The 27455-nt window shown below is 44.3% G+C and overlaps 1 protein-coding gene across 9 annotated transcripts in view; it reads right to left on the reverse strand.

Moving 5' to 3' along the window:
* The window catches only part of TACC2 (transforming acidic coiled-coil containing protein 2), a 161784-nt gene that overhangs the window by 125659 nt on the left and 8670 nt on the right, over positions 1–27455 (reverse strand). For 8 of the 9 annotated variants that reach the window (XM_033149503.1, XM_033149498.1, XM_033149500.1 and 5 more), the window contains exons 2-6: positions 23665–23839; positions 19887–19965; positions 12252–12463; positions 10828–10949; positions 471–6093 (exon numbers count right to left, since the gene is read on the reverse strand). In XM_033149503.1, coding sequence (XP_033005394.1) covers positions 471–6093; positions 10828–10949; positions 12252–12463; positions 19887–19919 — 5990 coding nt within the window. In that variant the 5' untranslated portion in view covers positions 19920–19965; positions 23665–23839. The remainder of the gene's footprint in view (positions 1–470; positions 6094–10827; positions 10950–12251; positions 12464–19886; positions 19966–23664; positions 23840–27455) is intronic. The other variant, XM_033149497.1, reaches the window with a different exon arrangement.

Below are 27455 nucleotides of genomic sequence, written 5' to 3' on the forward strand. Positions count from 1 at the left end.
ATACAAGTTTGAGTATTTCAGGGACATTTTACAACAGCAGAGTAAAAAAAAAAACCTGAAGGCTATACTTTTTCATGTATATAAGAGCAGGCACCTACAAACAAGTCTACACTTCTCAGTACTGCAAGGCTGCCTGATTTTTAGGTATTAGGGGGAGTGACTGAAAACTGAGAAATCATAGCGTGTCTGGGCTAATAAATAAATGGAGGGGGTTGCTGAAACTCCAGCTTTGACAGGTCCCAGACTATGGCAATACTCCCAACAATAATGTGCATTTTCCCCTAAGACTAACATTTCCTGAGAATAATATTACAGTTTTTCTCCAAATAGACTGCAAATAAAATAGAAACTATACCCAGCTTAACTCTATGCAATCAATAAGTGAATAAATCCACCTTCAAGCTATTTTACTTGAACTTCAGCATGCAGATAAATCTCTTTTACGGTTAATTTTAATTTAAAATAGGTACCTTTCAACAGGTAATTCTCTAGGGAGGCTGTGCTCAGATTCGGGGAGCGGAGTGGTTGATCCCTCTTCCTGGACATCCTGAAGGGGCTTCTCATCTGTGAAATTCTCTTCTCTGCATTGATTTGCAGAGGCAGTTTCAGCAGCATCCATACACACATTTTGTTCCATCACTTGAACAGTTTCTGAATGCTTTTTTGCATCGGTCCCTTGATCACATATGTTGGGTTGCAGAGCCGAGTTACCTATATCAGTGACTGGTGTGCTGGTAATACCCGTTTTAGGGGTGTCAACAGAAAGACCTGCTTCTGTTTCTGCTGTACTCAGCATGATGTCATTTGCTTCTGCCACACACCCCTCAAGCACATTGGGTTCTGCTTTGCATTCGCCTGACGAACCACCATCAAGATTTACTTCATTTTTAAAGTAATCTATTAGCCCATGTACTGCTGTGTCTGGTCCGTGCTTTTGCTCCTCAGCATCAGTTGGCACCTGCAGGCATTTTGTACTGTCCACGGCATCCTGCTGCTGCACCACGCCTGCTTTGTCGTCAACTGTATTCCCATCCCAAGGATAGTTGCAGCTGGGTTCCTTCTGATTTTCACCAGGCAGCATCCCAGACTGTTCCATTTGTTCTTTTTGTACACAAAGGTCATCTAGAAGAGACAATACTGACATGTTCTCTAGATCAGTGGTACTCTCTTGGTTTACCTGGTCTTCACTTGGCAGTGGGTCATGGCATTGGTTTCCATAATGTATTAGCTCTTCTTTAGATAAACCTGGTTCTGCATTACACAGACTAATCAAATTACCTTCCTTTGCAGCGGCAGTTCTGTCAAGATCACTCTTAGGAACAACTTCTGAAGAGGCAGCAATCATTGCAGGCAGGTCAGTGTCAGAAGGAGAAGGCAGGTTACAAGAATCTGCAGGTTGCTGCTTCCCCACTTCCAGACTCATCAGATCCCTATCAATGTCTCTGCTCACAGCACTAACACATCCACTTTGCTCTGCCTTCAGCGCTCTACTGCTTGAGCTCTCCACTTTGCTGTCTAACTTTGGGGAACTTGTCGAAGGTTCTTGACTGAAACCAAAATCATTGATAGGGATCCTTTCTGAAAAGGCATCTGGCAAACTGTATTCCTGAGTGTGTGCCAATGGTTCTTCCTTCTCTTTAGCAGCTTGGTTGAAAAACCCAGCCTCTAAAGGCAACACACATCCTTCGGTTTTCTGATCACTCTCTGGTTCTCCATTTTTATTGCTTCCATCCCCTTCTTCCAATACTTGCTTAAACTCTGGCATTTCTCTAGGTGCTGGGCTGTCGTCCTTCTCACTGGCACTGCTTTCAGCTGAAAGGTGGGGTAGCTCCGTAGTCAGAGCACTGTGAACTGACTTCTCAAATATTTTGCTAATATGCTTCCTGAAATCAAAAAAGCCAATGCCGAAGGACCTGGAAGTCGAAGCATCGTGCTGTTTCTCAGAGGTCTCTGCAGGTTGCATGGGAGTCTCTATTCCCATCTTGGGGGTGCTGAAATTCTCTACAAAAACACACTCGCTCTTTCCTGCATTTTCTCCTGTGTTTTCTACTATCTCATTGTGCTTGTCATCTACACAGGTGATATTTGTTGCAACACCCTCATTACAGCCTGCTTGCTTACCGAGAGATGAAAGGCTCAGAAGCCGCTCTTCTAAGCTTGAAAGGCTGAAGAGAGATTCTCCTGAGCTGTCAAACTGCTGGTCTTTGAAGCTGACATCATATTCTCCTCCTTTTGTTTTAATTGCTGAGATCTCAGCCTGCATCTTCTTGAAATTAAACAGTGACAAACTTCCTTTGGACTGCCTGGCCCCAACAGGGTCCTCTAAGGTTAAGGCACGCTCTTCAGAAAAGGAACTTGGGTTGGGAATCACAGAGTCTTTTCCTGGGGCTGTCCCTGTGAGAATATTGTCTGAGTGTACTGCTTTAGGCCTTTTTTGATCTGTTGTTCTGTTGTCTACTGAAGTACCACCGAAGTGTATGGCTGTAGCTGCTGCTGCTGCTGCTGCTGCTGCTGCTGCTGCTGCTGCTGCGACTTGCAAATCAGGACTGGTCCCTAACAGCTTCTGGCATTCTGTAAGTTCTTTTTGTAATTCATTCACAATGCCATGATGCATGCAGTTTGTAGGCTGTTGGCTCACTCTGGTGTCCCAGTCTCCTGAAACTGCCGGCAGAGCTGTTAAGTCTGCTTGAGAGCCAGCCAGCAAAAAGTCAGCCTTTTGAGTACTGTCTGTATTGATGGAAGCAATTTCTGTGATTTCAGGTGGATATCCCTTTGTTCCTGCTTTTTCAGCAGCCATGAAAGTTAAGTCCTGTTCTTCACTTCTTTTTACAAGTTCACCTTTCAGGGTAATTTCATCAAATAAATTAAAGTTCTCTTTTATTTCTTCTACCTCTGAGCCTTTTTCTGCCAACACTGTAACTTTAGACGGCAGTGCAAGATCATTCCTGCTGCTCTCAGAATCACCCTCTGCACTTGGCATTTTAAAACCCACTAGCAAGGTCTGTGGCTGTTCACCATCAGCAGTGACAGTTTCATGAATCCCTGGGATACATTCTGCAACATCCGTGTTGTTTTTACCTGTGCTGTCTGTCAGCCCACATAAACCACCCAACTGCTCATTTATCACTTCATTGGGATCTGCTCCTTCATGAAAACCGTCTGAAATCAAAGAATTCAAATTAGGGAGTTCTTGCTTAGATTTGCTTGCTATTTCTTTGTTAAGGCAGCTTTCCTCCACCTGTGGGTTTATTAGAGTTTTCAAGTTGCCGCCTTGCGCAATATCTCTCGTGGATTCAGAAATACTTGACAAAGGTGCATTTCCATCTGGGACAGCTGTGGAATCATTTTTCATCTCCAGCCCGCAAAGTATTGTTTGGGGTTTGTGTAGAATGTCTATAAATACTTTCATTTCACTTTCACACAGTCCCTGAAGGCTGCTGGGTGCATTTAACTCCAGTGCATGCTCTCTCTCAGATGTTTCCCTGGTCTTTTGTTCCTCGGGACCTGTCACGGTTTTAAGGTTGTTGCGATCCAAGTTTGGGAGTTCTGTGTTCAAACTGTGCTGTTGATCGCTGCAGAACGAGGGAAGGGACTGTGAGCTGTCTTTCAGGTCCACTTGTGGAGATGGGATCAAACCATCCTCCACTTGTTCCACATCCACAACCTTGCTGGGAAGAGCTTCTAGAGATGCTTCACCCTCACTGCTCTTTAGTGGATAATTAGGCTCCCATATGCTGCCATCATGTAAGTTCCCCAGCATCTGCTGCTGGCAATCAATCTCCACAACCCCTGGGCTGCCAGAATAATCCCTTTTCATACTTTGGTCATTGGCTTCAGTCACTTGTTCCTGCTGGTCTTGCTGTGGGGAGGCAAAGTTGCTTTCAAGTTTTTGTGCCAAAATGGTATCGGTTGCCTGACTTTTCATTTCTGTTTTGTATTTCTCATGCCTGTTTTCATTCCCCTCTTTCTCATCTGCAGTACTGCTTTGTTCAGCAACAATCACAGGTACACTGTCAGCATCACTGCCACCTATCTGGCTGGTTTTTTTGCTTTCAGAATGAGATGTGTCCTCCTGGATTCCTGCTTTTCCTAATGCAACACATTCAGCAATCGGTGCCCATTCATTTATGTCCAGAAGTGCCAGCTCTGCTTTAGGAACTGGTGTTTTTTCTGCCAATGTTGCATTGCCTTCAGATGTTACGTCATGCGTAGTGAGGCCTTCCAGCTCCCACACACTTCTTTCAGCAAGTGTGCCCTCCCAGGATCCCTCTTGCTTATTTTGCATAACATCATTGTCCTCAGACCGCAGCAGCAGTGAACCATGTGCCTCTTCTAAACAAACTTCCTTTGCCATTTCACAGGCAGGGAAGCTGAGCAGCAGGTCTTCTGCACTGGGGTTTAAAAGATCACAGCTCTGTGAGCAATTTCCCCCTTGTAAACTTGGTGCTTCAACAGACAGAAGGCTTTTATCCTCTTTTTTGCATGTGGCTGTTTTCTCTCTCTCCGAACCCTGACTCAGTTCTGGCAAATGGTCTTCGGGTGCATTCAGACTATGTTCTGAACTGAAATCCTTCTCTGACGTGTCACCACTGGCATCATTTCTGAAACTATTTTCTAGAGAGCTCCAGTAGTCATCCCAGTTAGCATCAGGGTTGTCTCGTCTTTTGTCAATATCCAAGGAGAGCAGCGTCCCTTGAGAACAGACTGCCTCTTCACCTACAATCGGACTAGTTAAAACTGGCCTCTCCTGACTTCCACCCTCTCCCAAAGAGAGCTCTTTGTTTTCCTCAGATACTATGTTTTCTTTTTTAATGAGCCGTGGAAGCTCAGTCTCACTGGTGAAGTCTTGTGCACTTCCCCCCAGTGACAGCCCTTTATCTACCGCAGAATCTTCCTTCATCAAACACAGAAGCTTTTCTGGGTCAACCACAGCAATGTTTCCTCCACATTCAGTTAGTACGGTATCATTGCTGCTGACTGGCTCTGCTCTGTTCTCAGACGCAGAGCTTGCTTTTTGCTTTTCACTTTCCTCACACAAAGGGGACCCACTGGAAGGCTCAGAGCCAACCAACAAATCCGCAACACAATTTTCACTTTTGGTAACAAGCAGGGTTTGGGTTTCTTGACTTTGGGCTTGATCAGGGCATTCCTTTTCAGATGGAGAACTCTTGTCCTTTTCTCCTATCGTGTTTGTCAGGGGCAGATCTGAAGCATGAAATGACAAGCTGGGCATTGCAGGACCAGCCTCAGATTGCTCCTTCTCGTTCTTGGGGAAAACTTGGTGGGGTTCCTCCCCTCTGCTTATTGCTGCATCGCTGCTACATTCACGAATGGCGGCACTGAACTCATCAGAACTCAGACTATCAACAACTGCTCCACATTTTTCAGTGTGCAAACCTCCTGTTGTGTGATAATTTGGGATTAAGGTCTCCTTTCCCATTGTCAGGCTGTCTGCACCATCTGCATTCTGTCCGTCTGGTTTTACCGCAGCCTGCTCGTTGTGACCCACTTCCAAAACTCCTGCCTCTTGGCTGGTCTCTTGAATGTTACAGTCGTCTCCCTCTGCTTCCCTCTTGGGTAATTGCATGACATGTGCCTCTCTCTTGCCACCCGTCTGTTCGCTCTGCTGTAATGGGTCAAATTCAGTTGAGGTGGTTGGTGCAGTTCCAGCTCCTGGAATCCAGCCAACATTTGGCAAAGGAGTCAGTTCCAAACCAGCATTACCTGGATCTCGCTCATCCTTTATTGCAAGAGGGATAGCAGGATGCTCTGTATCGGAGTGACTGTCCATAGATACAGCAGGAACACTGCTTATGTCTTGGTCATTCACAGAGGTTGGGTATGACACAAGGGCAAGCAACCCCACATGGCTTCCTTCAAGACTTTCTGCGGCATATTCTTTAGGATGCTCCACCAAAGGCGGGCTTTTGTCTTTTTCTTCTTTGACCTGTTCCAACATATCAGACGTGGCTTGCGCTCCTCGTTCGTGCAGGACATTCTCCACTGCTGTCACATCTGGTGGCATGACATGTGCGCTTGTGCTGAGAGATTCTTCAGCAACATTGCTATGGAGGCTTTCGTTACTAAGGCTGCCAACAATGGAAATGTTTATATTCATTTCAGAATTGGCAATGAAGTGCAACACACATGAAAAAGAAAGACTCACACCACAGAGGTTTCAAAGCCATGCAGGCACATGCACTGAAAAGCTGGGCTGACTGCTTTCACGAGGCAAGAGACGAGAGACATCAACTTCAAGAATAATTCTGAGGGAATAGTTACATGGAAATACACTCCTACAGCATTTCCTGCCGTCTGTCACATTAGATATGTGGGTTAACTTTCTACAGATCTTTTTCAATCATTTAATAGATGCATGCTGCTTCTCTTCCTTTGCTTCATAAGGGGCATAAAATAAATCCTAAGACGAATGGAGGACATGGAAAACTCATCAGAGCAGGGTTGAATTTCAGATGGGAAACTGCAGTATGGAATGGCAATATTTTTTTCTCAGGTTTGAAAGGTTACGAGGTTCAAGGTTAATCTAGCTATATAGATCTTCTTGCTGTTGAACATTTCTGGGAGAAATTCAACGTAGCAGTGTGGCAACTGTTCCATCAATGCAAGCATTTGAGTTTGCCAGACAGAACGACCCCCCCCCGTGTACTGTTCTGGGGTTTTTCCACACACCCCAAGCCAATGGGGGGGGGAGTAGTGCAGAGGGAGGGGGAAAGCGCCATTGCTTAGTGGGTGTCCTTGTATGGGCTTCTGCTAGTGGGACTCTGTATTACCCTAAATTAAGGCTACAATCTGAAATCAACTTACTATGGAGTAAGACCCAGTGAACCTTGGATGATCTTACTTTTGAGGAAATATGCTTAGGGTGCTTCAGAACTGTGCTCTGGCCCAATCAGTTGGAGCAACAGTGAGGTCATGCTTCCATCAGTACAATTCTTCTGACACAGTGTGCACAAGCAGCCAACGACTGCTCCAGTCACTTTATGCCCCTCCATGTCATTGGAGACAGTGGGGGAGGGGAGAAGAAATTCTAATGGTCTGACTCTCTTTGGGACTGTCTCTCCCACCTCTGTGCCTTCCTGCAGCTCTTCCCCCACCTCTTCCTGCATCTCTGACTGCCCAGACTCTTCCTCTTATCCCTATCTCATGGGTGGCACAGAACCACACAAATCACTGGCCTCTTTTGATGGACCATCCTCCTGCCCCCTGCCTCTTCTGCCCACTCTTTGGACTCCTGCTTGTCCCTGACAGTACTGAACACTGAGCAGAGTTAGTGCCACACAAAGTGCATTACAGTAGTTCAGTCTTGAGTTTACCAGCACAATCTATCTGTGCCCAATACCAGCCACAGCCAGAAGAGGTTTTCCAGTGAGCTTCCAGTGACACTGGTGTTTGAAAATGCACCCCCAGACTATGCAACTGCATAGCTGTCAACATTTCCCTTTTTTTGTGGGAAATTCCCTTATTATAGCATTGGGAAACAGCAGGGAGGGTTGACAGCTATGTATATAGCAGTGGGGAACAGCAGGGAGGGTTGACAGCTATGCGAACTGTTCCTTAAGTAGGAGGGCAGCTCTATCCAGAACAAAAAAAGCTGCCTATGTCCTAGGTCCAGAAGCCTCCAACCCACAGGCCTCCTCCGTCTTGTCAGGGTTCAGCTTCAGTTTGTTGGCTTGTGTCTAGCCCATCACTGTGTCCGGGCATTTGCTCAGGACTGCCACAGCTGCACCAGATTTGGTGGTAACCAAACCTCAACTTGTAGTTCTACTAAGGAAGAAGCAAAGCCACAGGGACTGCCCAACAACAGGGATATAAAAACAAGACTCCAGTAGACATAAAGCAAGTGACAAGTCCTAACAGAGTTCATGTTGTTAACTGCAAATCTTTCTAAGTCTCTGATCCTAATCAGTGGGGCTTACTTCCAAATAAATGTGTTTCAAGCTGGGATGCATACAGGCCTCTCTCTCTCTCTCTCTCTCTCTCTCTCTCTTGGTGGGCCACACTACATTTATGCTGCTAATTGCACACACCTACATCATATAAGATCCAACAGCTCCAAGCACATTAGTGGGAGCATTCTCATGAATGTGGAATTACAAGTTCATGACCTGTCTGGCCGCATGCTAATAGCAATTTGGTAGAGCTAGATTAGCAGACTCACTTACCAAAGCAGATTGGGCGGGGGGGGGGGGATTCTATGTGCTAAGTGGTTTACCACTATGCATTAATTACAGCACATTTAACAAGACCAAAGTCCCCTTTTATACTTTATTTAGATTCAGTCTTTCCTGCTGGTTATCCTCATACAAATTAAACTAGCACAACTTAAAGGTGTTGCTGAAGTTGCATTAGAAGATGCCAGTACTTGTACCGGACACACTTATCAGATTTATGAATAGTGTGAAAGGTTGCAGGTGGGAACTTTACCCTCCACCAAATTAACATGGACTTGAAACAATTGAAAATTGATCCCTAGCAGTGTACCAATACCAAACTTCCTATTATAAGGGAAACCACAATTCTGTTCACATTGCTTGGCCTGATGAGCTCTTTTCAGGTAAACACATCATCTGGGTAAGCGGGGACAAGTGCATTACTCTACCCCTGTAAACATTCATGGAAAGTGTCCTTCCATCAGTAGGACACTCCCCTTCCATTCACAAAGAAAAAGCATAGGATCTAAACCATTATATGTTTAAATATTCCATAGCGTTGAGAGAAGTTATATGCAAGACTGATTTGGGGTGGATTCAAAGGCTGTCTACTTTCAATGGGCATCCAGGGATCATGGGATATAAAGGAAGTCAATTTCAATGCATGGAAAGGAAGGACGGCAGGTAGAGCAAGGTGCCCCTGTTGCAGGTGCAGAAATCTCCACCATCACCCATTCTGCTCTGCCATTCGTACTCTACCATCAGTAACAGCAAAATGGGGGTATTCCAAGGGTGTTCCCAGGTTGAGTTTGGGCATCTGAGAAGGGCAGGTCTATACATGCAAATGTCCACAGGAGCTGGAATCCTGCATGCTCAGGGTTCCAACTCCCACAGAGGTCTTCACAGGTAGGCTCGCCCTTCTCGTATGTTCACAGTCAATCTGTGGCTATTGAGGAGATGCCCCTTTCTATGTGGGCAATTAATGTAATAAGGGGGAAATTGTGTGCCTTTAAAAAGTAGGATTTCCTTGCCACATCCTCAGAAGACTCCCCCCCCCACCCAAGAATTGCATGAAAGAGTTGAATTTCACCCTGTGTGGATTTGCTTATCAGAGTGCTGCAGTAATGAGAAAAGTCATGTTTTCTGGGATACTTCCTTTAATTCACCACTTAGAGTATCTGCAGAACATTCAATTTATGGGCTGAACATATTGGAACAGTGGGACCTCATGCCCGCTCATGGTGAATTCACAGTGTCATCTAAATGTGAAGCACACTTTGGTTTCATATGTGCATTTGACAGCTGGGTAAAATTGTAGGTTTCAGGCTAGTGGGAGGGGGCATTGCATCTGGGACCCATTTATTTATAATGACAGATATGAATTATCTGCACAGAAATCCAATCCTGGTGCTCACACGTTTTGCAAAATGTATGAACAGTCCCAAAGGGGCAGCAAAAGAAATGCTCCTGTGTTGATATCTAAGTGGAATGTTTTCCCACTGCGGTTTAATATGTGGCCTTGTGTCCGATATTTCTCCTGCATTATTGTACCCTTCTCCATCAACAAATGAGAAAATAAGTCACATTCAAAAACTATCAAAGGGGAGAGAAAATTTTGGTAAAACTCTCACAGGCATGGTTGAGGTTTTCCTGTCATGGTTACTTTACTTTTGAGGCTGGCAAGAGTTGTTTGCAACTGACCTTGCTTTCATGACACCAGGGGTCCGAAACCTCCCTTGGTACTCATAATGTAAAGGGGATATCAAGTGGGATTTTTTTTAAAAAAAATTCTCCTCCACCCCCCCCCCCAAGTTAAGGCAGTGCAGCCGTGCAGGTACCCAGGGAGACAAAGTGCTGGAGGATGGTTTTAAAAAAGGAAGAAATATACACTACCCTCAGCCATGTCACAATGACAAGGTAAGCTCAGTCCCACACCAGATGAGGTGCATCCCTTTTTGCTGCTTGAGGTAAACAATGGAACATGCCAGCTTCTTCCCCCTACCCCCTGCTACCTGCCACCTCACTGCTGCCCTGCCACTGGAACTGCACCTCTGCGTTGGCGCCTGTTTCCAGCAAGATCTCACCAAAGTCTTGTGAGAGCTCATGCACTCCACGAGACCTTGTGAGATCTTGCCTCACCCTGCTTCATCAGTGGGCCGGGCCTGCCCCATGCCTACCAAAACTCTAAAGTGCCCAAATAATGAGGCAAGGAAAACGAAGCCTCCTTTGCAGAGGACTGGAAGGCAAAATTTGGCACCATCACAGTTAACCATCACAGAGGCATGAAAGCTGAAATCTCAAGTTGAAGTCTCTGTATTTGTTCACCAATGTCTTTTGCCCTTATTGATCCAAAATTAGAGATATAAAATATAATCAAGGATTTAAAAGAGACAGGGTTATAGAAACAAGCAGAACCCAAGCCATGCTCTGGCATTCAGAATACAAATCGCATAAGCAGCCTGAAACTCGACAATGTGATGTTTTGGAAAGCCAGAATAACCTTATTTACCAACGGCTGTGTTTTCTTAGCGGTTGCAATGCTGATATTAATGCAAGACTCCACATATAGATGGAACAAACAAGCGTGTTTCCTCATGCTAGCTCTAAGAGCCCCACACTTGGTAGCTGTTCACAAGGCATATTTTGTACCTGCTGGTGATGACTGGGGTCTGGGGCCTTAAGTCTTCATTTACATCAAGCCCAGCAAAAAGAAGGTTTGGGAGAAGCGATTGGTAGGGCTCCCTTTCCTTCCAGTCAGACACTAAAGGGCCACTCCCTCTGTCAGAAAAAGGGTTGGGAAAAGAGAAACGCACACACACACTCATACATTTTTCAGAAGGTAACCTTAAAATTAGAAAATCAGACCAGCATGCTGCAGATTGCACTCAGAAATTCCTCATTTAGTCCTTACACATGCATGTATCAACACAATTATCTTTCTGAAGTTAACTCTAGCAAGACTAACAAATGCACCACCCAGTTCAAATTTTCTTCTACAATACTTCACTGACAATAGCTCCTTGCAATAATGAGTGAGTGCCCTAAGGACTAAACTAGATGTTGCATCACATGCATATATATTTTTTTAAAAAAAATGTCTTAATTTTACTTTTAAAGTAACAGCTGGTGGTGTGTGTTTGTGAGAGAACAGGATTACAGCATGTAGGGAAGTTCTTAACAATTCCCCTTCTAGAGATCCCTTCTAAAAAAAGCGTTCCCAAAGAATTATTTCCTCAAGGGGGTAAGCTGCCATGCTTTCCTCCAGAGGAAAAGAGAAGATTTAATTTGGGAAGGGAGCAAAGTGCTAGTAGACCCTTCCCATGTACCACGGTCCCAATCTTGATTGGGTCCCTCTATGGCTGCTAAATGCATTCAGGTAATGCAACATCAAGTTGGCAGTAAAACATTGCTTGACATTGTTAGTCTTCCACTTTCCTTCTCAAGCCTCCTACCTGAAAGAATGCCAAACAAAGAATGCAGCAAGCAAGTTGTGTATTGCAGAATATGCAAGCGTCACTAACAGCCAATCGGGCAGCCTCATAGTCAAGGCCATCATATCCTCATACCCCACCTTGATGATTTTTCATGCATCAGTTAAACACTTTGTTTACACAAACTTTCAGAACATGAAAGGGATTTGGCAATGTTAGTATAGTTGCTTGTGTTAAGCTATGTTTCTGCTTTTCTATATGCTGCTTTTCGAGGTTTTAATTACTGCTTCTGTACTTCAATGATGTTGTGTATACAGCCTATGGGAGGACCCCTATGGGAGGTCCAGAAATGCAAATAATAAAAATCACCCACAAGAACCATCTCCTGGTTCTATACTTTCCCTCACTAAAGTGGACCCAAATTCCCACTTCAACATAATCATGCATTAAAAATAGTATTGTATATATCTGCCTTTTAAGTATGCTAGCTGACAACGTAAGAAGGTGGTTAGTGGAGTATTAAGTGACGTTTAGTTTGCAGTGCTAACTGGGTTGCTGGAGTGGAAGCGATCTTGGGCAACAGCCTACTTCATCACTTGCATTCTGTCACAAGCCAAATACAGTACAGTAAAAAGCACCCTTTTCCTACCTTGTATCTGCTGCAGTTAAGGAAGTCGCACTATCTGGCTGTGGTAACGGAACATCAGCATCTAAAGGCGAGGTATCCAAGGTGACTTGTTCAACGTATCTGTCTCTGTTCTTTTTCCTATGCCTTTTCTTTTTTACTGCTCTCTCATTGCTGGGTGGCTGAACTGGTTCTGGAACTGGAACTGGCACAGGAACAGGAACTGGAGGAATATCCTAGAAGGTAGATAAGAGAGTGAGATGGGTGTTCACTTAAAGAGCAAGCAGACATTTTAGAATTAATACTTAAGGCAGTTTTAATGCAAAGCTGCTTAAAAAAAATACTTAAATGTACTATCAGCATTTCCCCCTCCTAATTTCCCTCTGACTAGTGGGAAACAGTTGAGCTATGAAAGTGCATAAGGAAAAATAAACTCTAGCAGGGGGAAATGGAAGAACTGTTCTTAAGCTAGGTATGATGCTCTGAGCTGGCCCCTAGAGGGTATCCTTATCTCTTTTTCCAGCCCAGCAAATGTTTCCCTGTGGTCAGCAAATGTATCACTATTCCTAACAGAGGGAGAGAGAGCAAAATAGAACTTAAAAAGAAACACCCCACAATAAAGAGGCAAAACACAACACTGCAATTTTACACACACTCAAAATAAAGTGAAGACAGAAGGCATCTTGAGAGTGTCATGCAGTAAGTACATCTGTGCATGTACTTAAGGAAAAAACACAAAGTTAAAGCCGCATGGAGAGCATGCTGCACAGCTGCACGTGGTACTTTTTAAAAATCATTATTTGTAGAGACTCTGAGCACAGGTACAGATGACTTGTTGCCAGGTACATGATAACATGTGAACACCTTCTGAAAGAGCCTTATGGCACGCACCTTAAAGACTAACATATATGTAATACATTTGCATTTAGAAGGGTAAATTTGTTAGTCCTTAAGTTACCACAAGATTATCTGCTTTATTTGCTGCAAGACTACCTCTCTGGAAACTGTTAGAAACACAATTCTCTTCTTCTCCTGGTTTAATTAAAATAATGGTAAATTACAACATTCTACTAAAAAGAAGATCATAGGCAGTCAGTCTCCAAAGAGTGACTTTCTGGGTTTGCTAGGAGCAAGGCTATTCCACAGGGCAGAGATGGCCCACCAGATGTTGTGGGATGACAGCTGGCTAGGGTTGATGGGAGTTGGAGTCCAACAATATCTGGAGAGCCACAGGTTCCCAATCCCAGTTACAGTGAGTGCTTTCTTCAACACCAATTTACAGCAAGATTTAAAGGCCCTTTCTTATTTATAGCGCAGTAATAAGAAACGTATATGATCTTGCGTCATAAAAGAAAAACAACAACTTGCTACAGTGTGCTATTTCCCCCTTTGGATTATAGCCCTTTTTTGGTGCAAGAATGATGAGAGACTCTTCTGTTTCGTTTTTTTTTTAGAGTACAAGGATAAAGTAAACACAAGCAATTCCAACTAGCCAAAGTATTAATTTTACCCTGGCCTCAGCTGATCAAGAGCTAATGAAATGAGATATTCTCATCTGCTATATAAAAAGACTCTCAGAGCCAAAGAGTGAGAAGCACATCAATAAAAATCTACTTGTGGACTGTAACAGATGCTATTCAAATTGGGCATTATGTTCATATTACATAAGACTTCGCCCCTGCAAGTTCCTCCAAAGGCTAAGTTTCTGAACCTAGTTTTAAAGCCTTAGCAACAGTGTTAACAGTGCACTGCCACAATATTGGGTTTCAAACATTCCAAGCAGGCTGAAGCTTCTCCGTTCGTCATCAAGCACTTAATTAAGCATCTCTTTTAAAAGCAAACAAATCAGGTTTTGAACTACTTAGGAAGCCTGGAGGGTGGGTGGGAATGTTAATAAACTTTCTTGATTGGCTCAAGTGAATCCGGTTCCTAGGTGTGCGCGCACACAGAGAGAGTCTTCTTCCTGTGGTACTTTCCTCATTAAATGCACACAGCCTTTTAAGGCAGCTGTTGCAACATGCCACAGTTCTGGCTGAAAGTCAGCTTCGAGGAGTTACGTGAATTTTCCATTCCTAATAACTCTGTGTTTACAGGGAGACGGGAGTGCTGGAATAAATCTTAGCAAGGCAGACAATAAAGCTGTTCTTCTTACCTTTTATTGTCATCACATCTCCCATTGCACTTTTCTGATGTCTGTGTGCGCATACACACATACACAAAGAAACCCGCCTGGCACAAGCTGAAGAGACCTTAAACCTTTGTCTGTTACACTCATCAGTAAACTCGCTCTGAAGCAGCCACTTCCTCCATAAGGAGCTTAGGAGGGACCTATCTGACTGCAGGTGAACGCTGGGAAGTGGACCAAAGGTCATCCCCATGGCGTCAGGAATCAGATTTCAGGAACAATTGCCAAAGGAGCCGAGGAAGGGAGGATGAACACATGCTAGCTCTTAAAGGCTGCCCAGAGCAGGCCACACAGCCATTCGGCCAAATATTACACACATGTGCAACTTAGCAGGCTAGGAAAGGAAAAATAAGTGTGTACGTAATAGTCTGGAAAATAAAATAAAAATGATTTAATTGTCCTTGTTTGCAGCAGCCAAGGAAACAGACTCCTGGATTACAGAGTTTGAGTTTATTACTGCGGTCCACGCGTTCGGGCTGCAATCCTGCGCACACTTACCTGAGAGTAAATCCCACAGAACTCAGCAGGGCTTCCTTTTGAATAGGCATGTATAAGAATTGCACTGCCAGTCTGCCTCTTTGACTTGACCTTGGTGGGAAATTCTTTATCGTTGTCCCTTCTGAGCAGTAAGTCATGTGCAATGTGATCCCAAGCATGCTTATTCAGAAGTAAGATCCTCTCTGTTCAGTGTGACCTACTGCCACATGCACACAGAATCGGTTTCTTAGGGGCAATCTAGGCAAGTGGGGTTAACCACATGTAGTTTATCTATGTATCTGCTCTGATCCATATAGTAGCATGGACAGGAGAAGAGAGAAGGAAAACTGACCCATTCACGCCCCCCTCTCTCTTTGTGCTCCATCACTTTGCGCAATTGGCTCTCAGCTCTGGTCACTTCCTGTATCAAAACTGGACTTGGAGGAAATTGGCTAAAGCGATGGAGATGTTGTGCTTGCCACCGCCACAGTCTAGAGAGAGAATATAAAGGGAGAAGCCTTTTCTCCCTCTTTTATGATACTAGCACTTAGGGGTCAAATACTGGGAGATTCAATATGGGCAAAAGGAAGTCCTTTCCCATCCAGTGCATAGTTCAGCGATGACGTTCACTACCACAGGATGCAGTAATGACCCCCCCAACTTGGGCAGCTTTAAAAGTTTAGGCAAATTTATGGAAGGATAATACTACTAGTCAATGGCTATTAGCCAGGATGGCTATCTGTTATCTCCAGTATTGGAGGCAATATTACTTTGGAGCACAAATGGCAGAAGCTCATGCTCTGTTTGTGGGCTTTCCATAGGCATCTCGTTAGCCACTGCGGAAACATAATGCAGAACCAGATGGGCTGTTGGTCTGATGTTGTTATGTCACGCTTCTGCCTATTTATGTTAAGCACATACCGTACATAGTTTCTATGAAAATGGGACAAAAATATATTTTAATATTTTAGTTAACCATAGATTTCCAAAGCAACTAGGATTCTATAACTTAGTTGAACGACACACTTGTACAAAATAAAACCCAAAGGATCTAGATACATAGGCAGTTGCCTTATACTGACCATTGCCTTATACAGACCACTGGTCCATCTAGCTCAGTGTTGTCCGCACTGACTAGAAGCGAATTTCCAGGGTTTTCTAGGACTGAAACTGGGACTTTTTGCATGATACTGCTGAGCCCTGGCTCATCTGCTCTCCAGTCTTTGGCAGAGGAGACAATTTTTATACTGAGCAAACAAGAGTCTCACAGTGTGATGATAAGGAAACCCAAGGACTAAGCCATTTACATGAAATCAAATATGCCCCATTAGATTTTTTATTTTTAATAGTAACTTCAAAATATACAGTTCTCAACACTGCAGAACTTAAGGGATAACCCCAGAGGCAGTAGCTTCCCCAAACATTTGTGTTCATGTCCTTTTCGTGTTGTAATAGATTCTTCAAAGAACTTTACACTGTTTATCCTCCAAACAGGTGCAGCACAGGCTGTGACAACTTAACCTGCTGCTCAGCAAGCATAAAGTTCCCAGTCCTGTACATTGCTTCATAGCTGATACTTTGCTGCAGTTGGAACAAGTGCAGCAACCACCTTTTATAACATTAGGACCATTTGTATTCATCCGCTTCCCCTCCCCACAGGAGACACAGGGTAAATGGGTCAGTTTTCTGCTTGGAAGAGAATAGGGGAGATTTATGGAACAAACCTCTTCTGCCAATATCTGTTTGTTAGTAGTAAATCTAAAATGAACACTACAGGACATAGGAACAAGGACACAGGTGGGTGGTTTTAGATCTAAAAGTATTACCAGTATGCTACAAATCTCAGCTAGATCTCTGCAGCTGAGAAATATGTAACTGGTTTCTTCTAAAGCAGGAGTAGGGAAACATTTTCAGCCCAAAGACCACATTTGCTTCTGCGCAACCTTCTGGGGGCCACATGCTGGTGATGGGCAGGGTCAGAGGCAAAGGTGGATGGAGCAGTGTATGTGTACCTTTGTACAGTAAGTGTCATGGACTGGTTGGATGCAGAGAAATAGTGGGAGGAAGCAGCTGAGGAACCCCCAAGGGAAGAGCCCAGGGAGTGGTGGTGGGACGACGATGAGTGGTCACAGGGAGAAGAGGGAGAATACTGGGAGGTGGAGGTGTCAGACGCTGGGGAGGTAACAGGGCTTAGTGAGCAGGGGGAGTCTGTGGCAGAGAGAAGTTCAGAATCAGAGGCAGAAGCTAAAGCTGGGGAGGAAAGGTCATGAGCAGGCATAGGCAAACTTGGCCCTCCAGATGTTTTGGGACTATAATTCCCATCATCCCTGACAACTGGTCCTGTTAGCTAGGGATGATGGGAGTTGTAGTTCCAAAACAACTGGAGGGCCGAGTTTGCCTATGCCTGGTCATGAGGCAAAGATGAGTCTAGCTGGTGAAGAGACACAGATGTCTCCCCTGCCTCCTGTGACAAGCTTCACCCCTGCCCCAGTCTCCCAGAACCAGAAGAGGCATGAACAGGACAGAAGAGACATTGGCTGCATGTAGATGCAGTCTCAGATTGCTTGGGGGAAAACCCTGGAGAGGAAGTGACTTAGGCAGCTGTGGGGAGGTAGGAACCTTCAATCTTAGCAGGGATGAGATGCTGTGCTCATTAGACCTGACACTCTGCCAAGTCTGTGCAGATCGAGCTTTTGCTAATAAAGAGTTAACTCCAACTTGCACAGTGTGATTTACTACCAGCTTGCTCCTGACAGTAGGCTAGGTTCTATGCATACCGCACATTCACACAGCCCTCCCTATCTTCCATCCAGGCAAGCAAGCAAGCAAGAGGCAAGTCAAAGTTCAAGGACACATTTTAACCAGGCAAAAATACTCAAAGAGCGTGTGAAGAAAGGCAGGTGAGGAGTGTGGCCTAGAGGGAGAGGAGGTGGCCTAAGGAGAGTCCCAAGGGCCAAATAGAGGAGACTGGGGTGGGGGTGGGGGATGCATCTGCCAGTGGGGGGCTGTTCCCCATCCTTGTTCTACAGTCACAGAAACCTAAGATGTAAGAAAAACCTCCAGTTATCAGAGCCAGAATGTTTACACAGTGCAAGGTCCATTATTTCATTGACCTTCCTCTTTGTTTCCCCTGCCTTCCAACATTTCATCCCTTCAGAAAATTCCAGCACTGTGTATAAACAGCCTTGCAAGGGAAATGCATGTAAATTCAAGAGAACTTTTCAGTTCTCCACAATCACTTGGAAAACACAGAGGGGCAGGGCACTGGCACAGCATTGCAGGCTCCTCTGTTACTGCTACAGTCAGCTATTGTTGTAACAGAAAAGTGGCTTATGTAACAGCATTGACTTCCAGTAATAAGCTCATTGCTGTGTTCTAATTCACATGCAAGAATTTAGTTTCTTCTGCACCCTTCCAGAGAGAGCTCACTGCTATGCAGTGGGAGACCCAGAGGAAACACTTCGTCACCATATTCATGCTTTCCTTTCCTTTAACTGCATCACCTCCCTTGCAGTATCCAAGCAGATGATAGCCAGCCCTTCCGAGCTTTGTGTACTGCACTATGTAAGCCCTTACAGCCAACTGATTGCCAGGGCTTGGGCGGTTCCCACATAAGAGCTATGGTTGTTGATGCTTGCAAAAGCCTGTGCACAGGGCTTTGCAGGTGCTTCCCATCAGATAACTGATGTTTCTTGAAAACCCCTTTAGACCAGCCACATTTTTACCATCAGGTGCAGGACAGATGGGAATGGCTTGGTTGGTCAAATGGGGCTGCAGGCTGTGGAACTGCTACAGCAAGGGTGGGAGCCTCAGGTCTGTGGTCTGGATTTGGTTTTCCAGGTCTCCCTGGCTGGCCCTTGGGACTCTCCGTAGGACATTCATCCTTCCCCAGGACACACATCTCACCAGCCCTGCTCTACATTCTTCTTGAGTGTTTTTCCTTTGCAGGAATGTGTCCTAAAAACCTGATAATGTCGCCAACTTGCTTGGATGAATAGAGAAATGGTTGGATGGAAAGATGTGTATGTGCAGAGAGGGTACAAAAAGAACTTTTACATGGCTGAAATGTAGCCTGCTGTACAAAGGTAAGAGTCACCTCCACTGATCCACCCACTTTTGACTTCTGGCCATGCCCACCACTGGCAGGTGGCCCTCAGAATGTTTTCTCCTAGGAAATGTGGCCCTCCTGCTGAAAAGGGTTGTCCACTCATTTGCTAGAGGATTCCTGGTGCTCCCAAGCAGAATATGGAGGGCAGGCACTGTCTTTCTACTTTTTACCAAAGGGAGAGCAGTAAAGATTGCAAAAATCTTACAGTGATTCATAAATAAGTTTGCAATTAGCGTCAAGCGCACGAATGTCTGTCCAATCACAAACGTCAGACCTGGAGGAAAGTCTGTGGAGCAGGCCACAGTTCACCTTGGCAAGAACTTTTTGTATTACTAGTACTACTTATCTGTTGCTTCTAAGCATTGTTCTACATTTTGTCACCCATTCTGAAGGCACCAGTGCATTCCCATTCCCATTCTCTGTCATATCTCTTCATGCCCTTGTTTGTGCTTTGTCTAGCCTTCAGTGCCAGTCCTCCTGGCTTCTTAGCTCTTCTGTCTCTCTGCATGGCACAGCCCAGTCTATTTGAGAGCAGCCTGCCTAAATCAACACCTAATCTCAATTGGATGGTGATCATATCTAACCCAATTGATGGATTGTTTTGCTATAGCTGGCCTTCCTGACTCAGGCTCCTGGCTGATGTGAATCTCAGATTGCTGCTCTAGCAAACTTCTCCTGCAAATGCCAATATTCACCTCCCCCATAACAATAATCATAATAATGAGGAGGAGGAGAAATTGAAAGGCATGAACAGCACTGTCTAAACCCAGTGTCTGATATGATTCCTACTAATTCGGAGTTTGAGCTTTTTAACACTGAATAACATTGAGTAACATTCCTGAGAATCTCTGGTTAGTTATCTTGAAAGTACCGGTATCATCCCACTCACCTGATTTTCTGGACTGCTGTTTTCATTGCCCATTTTGATAGGAAGATCTCCAGATCACTCGCTACATTAAGAAAGCCAGCTGCAAGAAATGAACATCTGTATAAATATTGTGGGGAACTAACTTTCAAGAAGACAAGCCTCCTGACCCCGCAGTCATGATACTTTCCTGAGCTGTTCCCAGTAAAAAATAAAAATAAAAAACATTGCCAAGGCTTGCAATGTGCCCTGCAAAGACAGTTTTTATGGCAAGGCTAGATTAAGTATGGAAAGCCTTGTGACAAATCAGATATTTGGAGCCTTAGTTTAGTCATTCCCCCCATGGGGTCAGCCCTGCCATTGCAGCATAGTGAAGTGGCCCGTTTCAGGTGGCACTTTGAGCCAGGACAAATGAAGGCTGTGGTCTCTAGACTCCACATATGATGCTCCTGTGCCACACAGGGTTTCCCCAGCATTGAAGTAGCAGCTTCACAAATGTTGATAAAAGTATGTGCTCCCTATTGAAAATACTACCCCCCCTTTCCTTTTGCATTTGCACATCTGATTTGCTAACTTGTATTTGTCATTCATGCAGAACTAGACCAGATTCTTACATGAATCGTTTATGTATCATTCTGAGTCCTAATTTTAGCAAAGTGACTTCAGTCTGTAATTGACACAAGCAAACACTTGAGTTACCCAGAGATTCCATCAGAACAAAACACTTGTGTTGCTTTGCTTATGTACATAATCGCACACACACTCCCTGGTCCACTGATGGTGGTGGTTGTTGCTTTGTTAAAATATGACTTTATTGAGAATAAGACATGCACTTCTGAGTAGACAAGCACAGGATTGTGGTGTAACGCTGTTATTCTAACCAGGACGCGTAAAAAGCATTAGCATGATGAAATTCAATACCCATACGGTATGAGCATATGTCCTATGATGTTTTCTTTTCACCTAATTAGAACTAATCTCTTAATGTCTACTTTGCACCAATCACTATGCTGCAATGCTTTGAAATATTTGAAAACTCCCCACCTTTGCTTTAGGCTGGAATGCAGAAGCTGGCCACACAATAATCCTGTGCATGTTTCCTCAGGAATAAATCCAGTGGAGCTTGTCCCCACGTAAATATGGATAGAACTGCAACTTTGGCATTGCTATTTAATTTTACTCCAGTGGGTGTTTCTCCCATGCGTTGTACTACTCTCATACAAAATGGCAAATTTATAGGTATATGCATTGTACACAGAATTAGGACCCTCCGCAGCTAAGTGCCCCCCCGCCAAGTTATGTGTATACATTGTAAGCTAATAAGATACCTTTGCGACATCAGTACAAACAATGAATTGCCATTGTTGAATTCTAGTATTTTAGTGTGCTGGGTTGTGTCTAGTCTTCATTTCTCCTACTCCCTGATTAAAGTCAGTGGATGCTGGTCCATTAGGGTGGGGGTACCAAACCCAGTGCCCATAAAGGCCTTCATTGGTGCCACTGAACCGAACTGAGTATTGTGTTTCTAGCCAATGAAGTCAAAGCTGGGAGTTTTTGGACACTGGGAAACAGGAATCCCTGGGATCCTAACACCATATCTACGAACATTTATTCTGCAATCACTCTATAGCACATAGTATTACATATTGAACTTTTGCACTTTAAGAGTCTATTATATCTGAAAGTATGCTATATAGGCTATATCCTTTGAGGAGACATTTGTAGATAGGTTATGTTACTTCCGGTCAATTTGTTTGTATAATATATTTTCATAGTTTATATTTCAGAGTTTTTCACGGTTTTGTGTATTTCATATTGGGCTATTATTTCCGTGATTGTCTGTTGGTTTTTGTGCATACCTTCTAAGCCAGGCAGGGGTTGCCAACCCAACACAAGCAGAAGCAGGGCTTTTTTTTCAGGGGGAGCTCACAGGAACTCAGTTCCAGCACCTCTCAGCTGGACACCATTGCCATTATAAGAGAACGAAGGAGGCATTCATGGTGAGTTCCGGCACCACTTTTTCTAGAAAAATAGCACTGAGCAGAAGGATGAGGATAATGCTTGACAGAACATGCAGGACAGAACACTTGCTGGAGCTGGAAGGGCTCATTGACTTCCAGCTCCATTTGTCTATGATGCTAGCACCTCCTCTCCTTTCCAGAGGGAAAGATTTGTGTGGACAGTTGTTGTGGGACACAGATGGAGAGGAGAGATAGGACGGGTTCTTGGGGGATATTGAGGATGGGTGTACTGCTGAGGCCATTCCTCCTCCTCTGCTTTGGCTGCCCACAGAAGGACTTTTTGAAAGGGGAGAGCTCAGAAGTGTCATATCTGTAGGCACTCTCTTTGCTGCCCATTGGCCTGGTGGAGCAGGCAGCAGGCAGCTGCTCTGGCCATGAAGCAGTTTTGGGGAAGTGTGTGTGTGTGTGTGTGTGTGTGTATCTTTGTGCACGGAGTTGTGATCAACCCACTTACTGCTCTGTTTGTTTTGTTTTGCAGTCATGTGGAGCAGTAGTCAGGCAGCTACTTTAATGTGTGTATTGGAGTGGGGGAAATCGCAGGAATTGCCTGTCACTAATTATGAGGGGTTTTTTTATTTAAAAAATGGCAGTGGGTGAGTTGAAGGAACTACAATAATAATTATCCCATTAATGCTGTTTTTGTTTTGCTGCCTGCTGGCATGTGGAGCAGGCAGCTACTTGAGAGGGGCCTCAGTTGAATATGATGGCAAGGGGAAAATGGCAAACATTTCTAGTCTCTCCCGCATGCCTTATAGCAGGGAGTGCTCTGAAATTTGGGATGGGAGTGGGGTGGGAGAGAGACCAATACAGAGGCATCATCGTTATTATGGTCTTATGTTCCTAGACTGCTTCAAGTTGTTTGCAGGTGGGGCAGTACAGAAGCTTAATCATCATCATAATTAGCATCATAATTAGTAACATGGTTTTTTTTCTGGGTGGGGGCACTCATTTCCACAGGCATTATCATTATCATCAACTTTCCCTCCTACCAAGCCAACAGCATAGAGTTTCCAAGTTGTCTGGGAGAGGGGAGCACAGAAATATTGCTATCCTCTCCTCACACAGCCTCTTGTTTTGAAGCATTTGTATTTATTTAGGTGAATGAATAGGATCATGCACACACACACACACACACACACACACACAAAAGGGATGCACACAGGGCCACACAGACCATAAAGTCATCACTGTTCATACAACTTTTACTTAAGCACAATACCCTCCAACATTCCTCCTCTAGAGCTGCTCAGTTCACATGGGTCTCTCCCAGCAACACCTCCCCTTTCTCTGGTTCCACCACTGGAATTCTTAACTCAAGAAAAAGGTAGACCCCAGAGACAATATGAGGCAGCCAACACACCACACCACATGGATGCTTTACCTAGCTATGTAATTCCCCCTCGTACGCAATTCATAAGGAATATCTCAGTATAAACCGCCACTGAAAATATCCCTGTCCAAACATGAATACATTTTTCACTAGACTCTTAATTAAAACACAATTCTCTTCATTGAGAGATTACAAGATCACAAATGAGTGACATTTCCATAATGATTTTTTTTAAAGAAATAACTAAACCCAACCAGTAAATTTCATTTGTGCTTTTCATTGTTATTCCTAGATAGCATACTTTCAAAGCATGCTGTTTTAAAATACAGTTTCAGCTCAACTGTATTTTAGAACATAGTGCTCATGTAAACCTGGCCCCGTCAGAAACTTAGACATCTCTTTGTTGTGAGAAACAAAAAGACAAATAGGAAGAAATTCTTAGCACACTTACATTCCAGGATAATTGTTTTTGTTGTCCCTCTGACCCCCCTTCTGGCACTTCAGCAAAGGTCTTTGGCAGCTCACACTTTCCAGCTGCACACCTCACCAGTCTCCACCTTTGTTTTCCTCCTCTGCCTTCCTCTCCTCCGAATCACATGAATCTGGCTCTCTTTTAAATGACCCACCTTGAATTACCGGTAAGCATAACCAGTTGAACAAATAACTTTGACTCCACCCCAGGTACAGAGCAGAACCAGTCAGTTCCCCACATTCACTCGATAAGTGCTACTTAAGAGGGAGAGACAGATCCCTGAGGATATGGAGTTGAAGACAGACATTGCAGCTTATATCAGAAAATGGAAAATTTGGTTACCTTCCTCTGCTTTCCCATCTCATTTAGAGGGCCAAGCCACATACGACCTGCGGGCTCTTTGTGGATATCACCACACACACACTGCAACATTCACAAACACTTTATTACCATCTCAGGACTCTCAGCTTACATTTAAAAATACTGCATAAGAAAACATAAGGAAAACTTTTTTGTTTATTATGTAAAGTATTTTCATAGCATCCTTCATAAAAAGGATAGAAAGATAGATAGATGGAGTGGTACCTCAGGTTACATACGCTTCAGGTTACATACTCCGCTAATCCAGAAATAACGCTTCAGGTTAAGAACTTTGCTTCAGGATAAGAACAGAAATCGTACTCTGGCAGCGCAGCAGCAGCGGGAGGTCCCATTAGCTAAAGTGGTGCTTCAGGTTAAGAACAGTTTCAGGTTAAGAACAGACCTCCAGAATGAATTAAGTACGTAACCAGAGGTACCAAGATAGATAGATAGATAGATAGATAGATAGATAGATAGATAGATAGATAGATAGATGATAGATAGATATAGAGAGATAATAGATAGATAATACCCCACCCATCTGACTGGGTTACCCCAGCCATCACTTTGGTTGTATCCACTGCTGTCACTTTGCCTATATCCATCACGTTCTTGCTTTGGTACTCCAGCAGCAACAGACAGCATTGGACATAGCCCTGGAGAAACTAACACTTCCATCACATCAAAATGTCTACAGTGAATAATGCACAGCCCACACATCTGAAATACTGCTTATTATGGCATGCGGGGTACAGGTGCGGACAAGGGGACTAGGAACAGCTGCCTCAGATACTGCTGCATGGGGGGGGGGGGTTTACATATCGGTAACCTGCCACTTTTACGAGGAAGTGAACTACCCTCCAACAAGCATGGTTGAAGGGCAAGTACAAGTGAGGAAGCAGTACTGGGAGTGAACCAAACCATATCAGGTTGAGCTTCAGCTGCCAGGCAAATGTGAAGTCAAGCCTCACCATGTGAAACACAGGCAGTAAAATAAGTGGGAACCCTATTTTTGCTTCAGATGGGCAGGTACATAAGATCAAGAATGAATTTGTGTGTGTGTGTGTGTGTGTGTGTGTGTGTATGAATGAATTCAGAGTTTCCCTTTGGCCTGTTTGTTTTCCCTGCTATCTTCAGAGAGCTTGCTGCTGTCAACTGCCGATATGACCGTCTGTGCTGGGAATAATTTCCCAGTGATTCATATTTGATAGGTGGAGTCGCACAGACAGAAACTCTTTGAAATGAGGTGATGCAAGAAGCATGGCACCTGTTTACGCTATGAGTTAATAGTTCTTATTAACCCTTAATGTCAGCTCCAATGACTACAAGAGATTGCTTGGCAGAGCCTGCTTGCATAAAACTACCAACTCCTAGGCAGACTTCAAGGTCCAGTGCTTAACATAATTCTGCACAGTGCTGTGGCATGTTAGCACAATAGGAAGATATTCAGCCTGTTTCTATACAGATTTAGACACACCCAAACCCACTGAAACCATCAGGTTCAGGAGATGCACCAAACCCTGTACCGAATTGTTGCCTAAACAGGATTTCTGGCCGAAGGATTATTACCTTGTTTGCACCAGTATTCTGGGCAACTTGTATATACACAGCAGAGCTATACTGCTGCCAGTGCTTTTAAGGAGACTCTGTTCCAGAAATGGTAGCACAACACCTAGAAATAAAACAGCAAGTATCTCATAGAATGAGCACCTCCCTTCCTGAGTGGAGTATTGTAGGAACTGTCTATATGGGTTTCCGGAGCGATGGACATGTCAGTCTCTTGCAGCAAAATGGTGAAGAGTCTTAAGGACTAACATAACTATTAGGGCAGATGCTTTCATGGACAACAATCCTCTTCATCAGATGCACAGAGTGTTATCCCAAGTTGCAGCTGTGACTGTCATATGCACACAGTTGGAAGAGGAAGTGTTACAAAATCCGATTTCCCCATCTGCAGTCTGAAGTGGTTCAGTTCACTCTACTATCACAGAAGTCTGCCAGTTTATATCCACCTCATTTTGATGTATGTGTCAACCATGCATATAGCTCTCTCTCAAATAATCTGCAGGGCTTTTTATAGGTTACTTGGAGCCTACCATCCGGGCTGCAACTTCTATATAAAAGGCCCACGTGGTTGCCCCATTTAAAATGAACTTCCAAGCACAGTGGGAGCCTCTCTGGAAAAAAAAGTGGTTCCCATGCAGCTCAGATAACCTGTAAAGGACACAGCTCCTCCTGTCATTTCCATGGGAACGACCCATAAGATTGGCCCCACCATGTGGATGAGTCATTCATATGTTTCCCCACCTCCATCATGGATCCGCAGTTGGACAAGTAACTCCTAAGTCACAGAGAGAATCTCAATCAGAGGCAATGATAGCTGTTGGAGGCTGCTCTTTTGAGTGTAAACAAGCAGTCAGTGACTGACACACAAAGATCTGTTTTCAAAACAGCTGCAGGACCATCTCTACCATCTGACAGAGTGAAGCAGCTGCCTCAGGCAGGTGGGGCTGTATTAGAGAACGGAGCAGGTGGGGCTGTATTAGAGAACGGAGCTGTGTGCACCATGCAGACTACCATGTGTGCTCTATAAGCTAGCCTGCTGTCCTCAGGTGCAGAGGAGGATGGTGTCATTGTCAATGCACAATTCAACAGTACTAATCTGGTTGGCTTCTCTATGTAGAATGGAGAGAGTGCCAGCTTGCCCTTCCCCACATGCAGCAAAATGTATTGGGCCAACCCTGAACAGCAGTTACGTCAGTACATTTGAAGCCGTGAAAAGCAAGAGTAGAGCAACTTGTGTTTCTCTCCAAGTATCATTGGACTCCAACTCCCATCAGTCCCAGCCAGCATACCCAATGGTTGAGGATGATGTAAGCTGGAATCCAGGCTTACTTAAAATAATAAAAGAAATAAAGTAAAAAGGTGGCGCTAATTAGCTTCTGGGTCTATTTTTACACAAGCATCTATTTCCACTTGATTGCTGTGGTACAACTCCAGTAAGCCTAAGCAGGAAAAGACTCCCCCTGGAAGGAACACAAAGTCACTTAACGAACCAAGTGTCTCAGTTGCATTGTGACCTAGTGATTAAGGCCAGTTGCTAAACCATATTATCATGCTTTCTAACTGGATCATGAGGCTATGGAAGGGAGCTCCAGCAGGCCCTTCTGCTTGGCTGTTGAGAAGGGAATAAACAAAACCAGGTTCTGTTGCCCCAGATGTCATAATCCCTCAATGCTTCAAACAAACACCCAACCTAATCTGCTTCTCCTAATGAGAGAGCTAAAGTTGAGCAACACATTTGCTTTGCCAGCCTGGCTCTGGCACTATTTATACCTGATGTGATCATTTTCCAGTCACTAAAACAACCCCCCCCCCCCGACACAGCGTGAGGCGATCTGTTTTCAGGA

This window comes from Lacerta agilis, chromosome 5 (genome assembly GCF_009819535.1).
Source record: "Lacerta agilis isolate rLacAgi1 chromosome 5, rLacAgi1.pri, whole genome shotgun sequence".
In the NCBI taxonomy this organism is placed as follows: Eukaryota; Metazoa; Chordata; class Lepidosauria; order Squamata; family Lacertidae; genus Lacerta; species Lacerta agilis.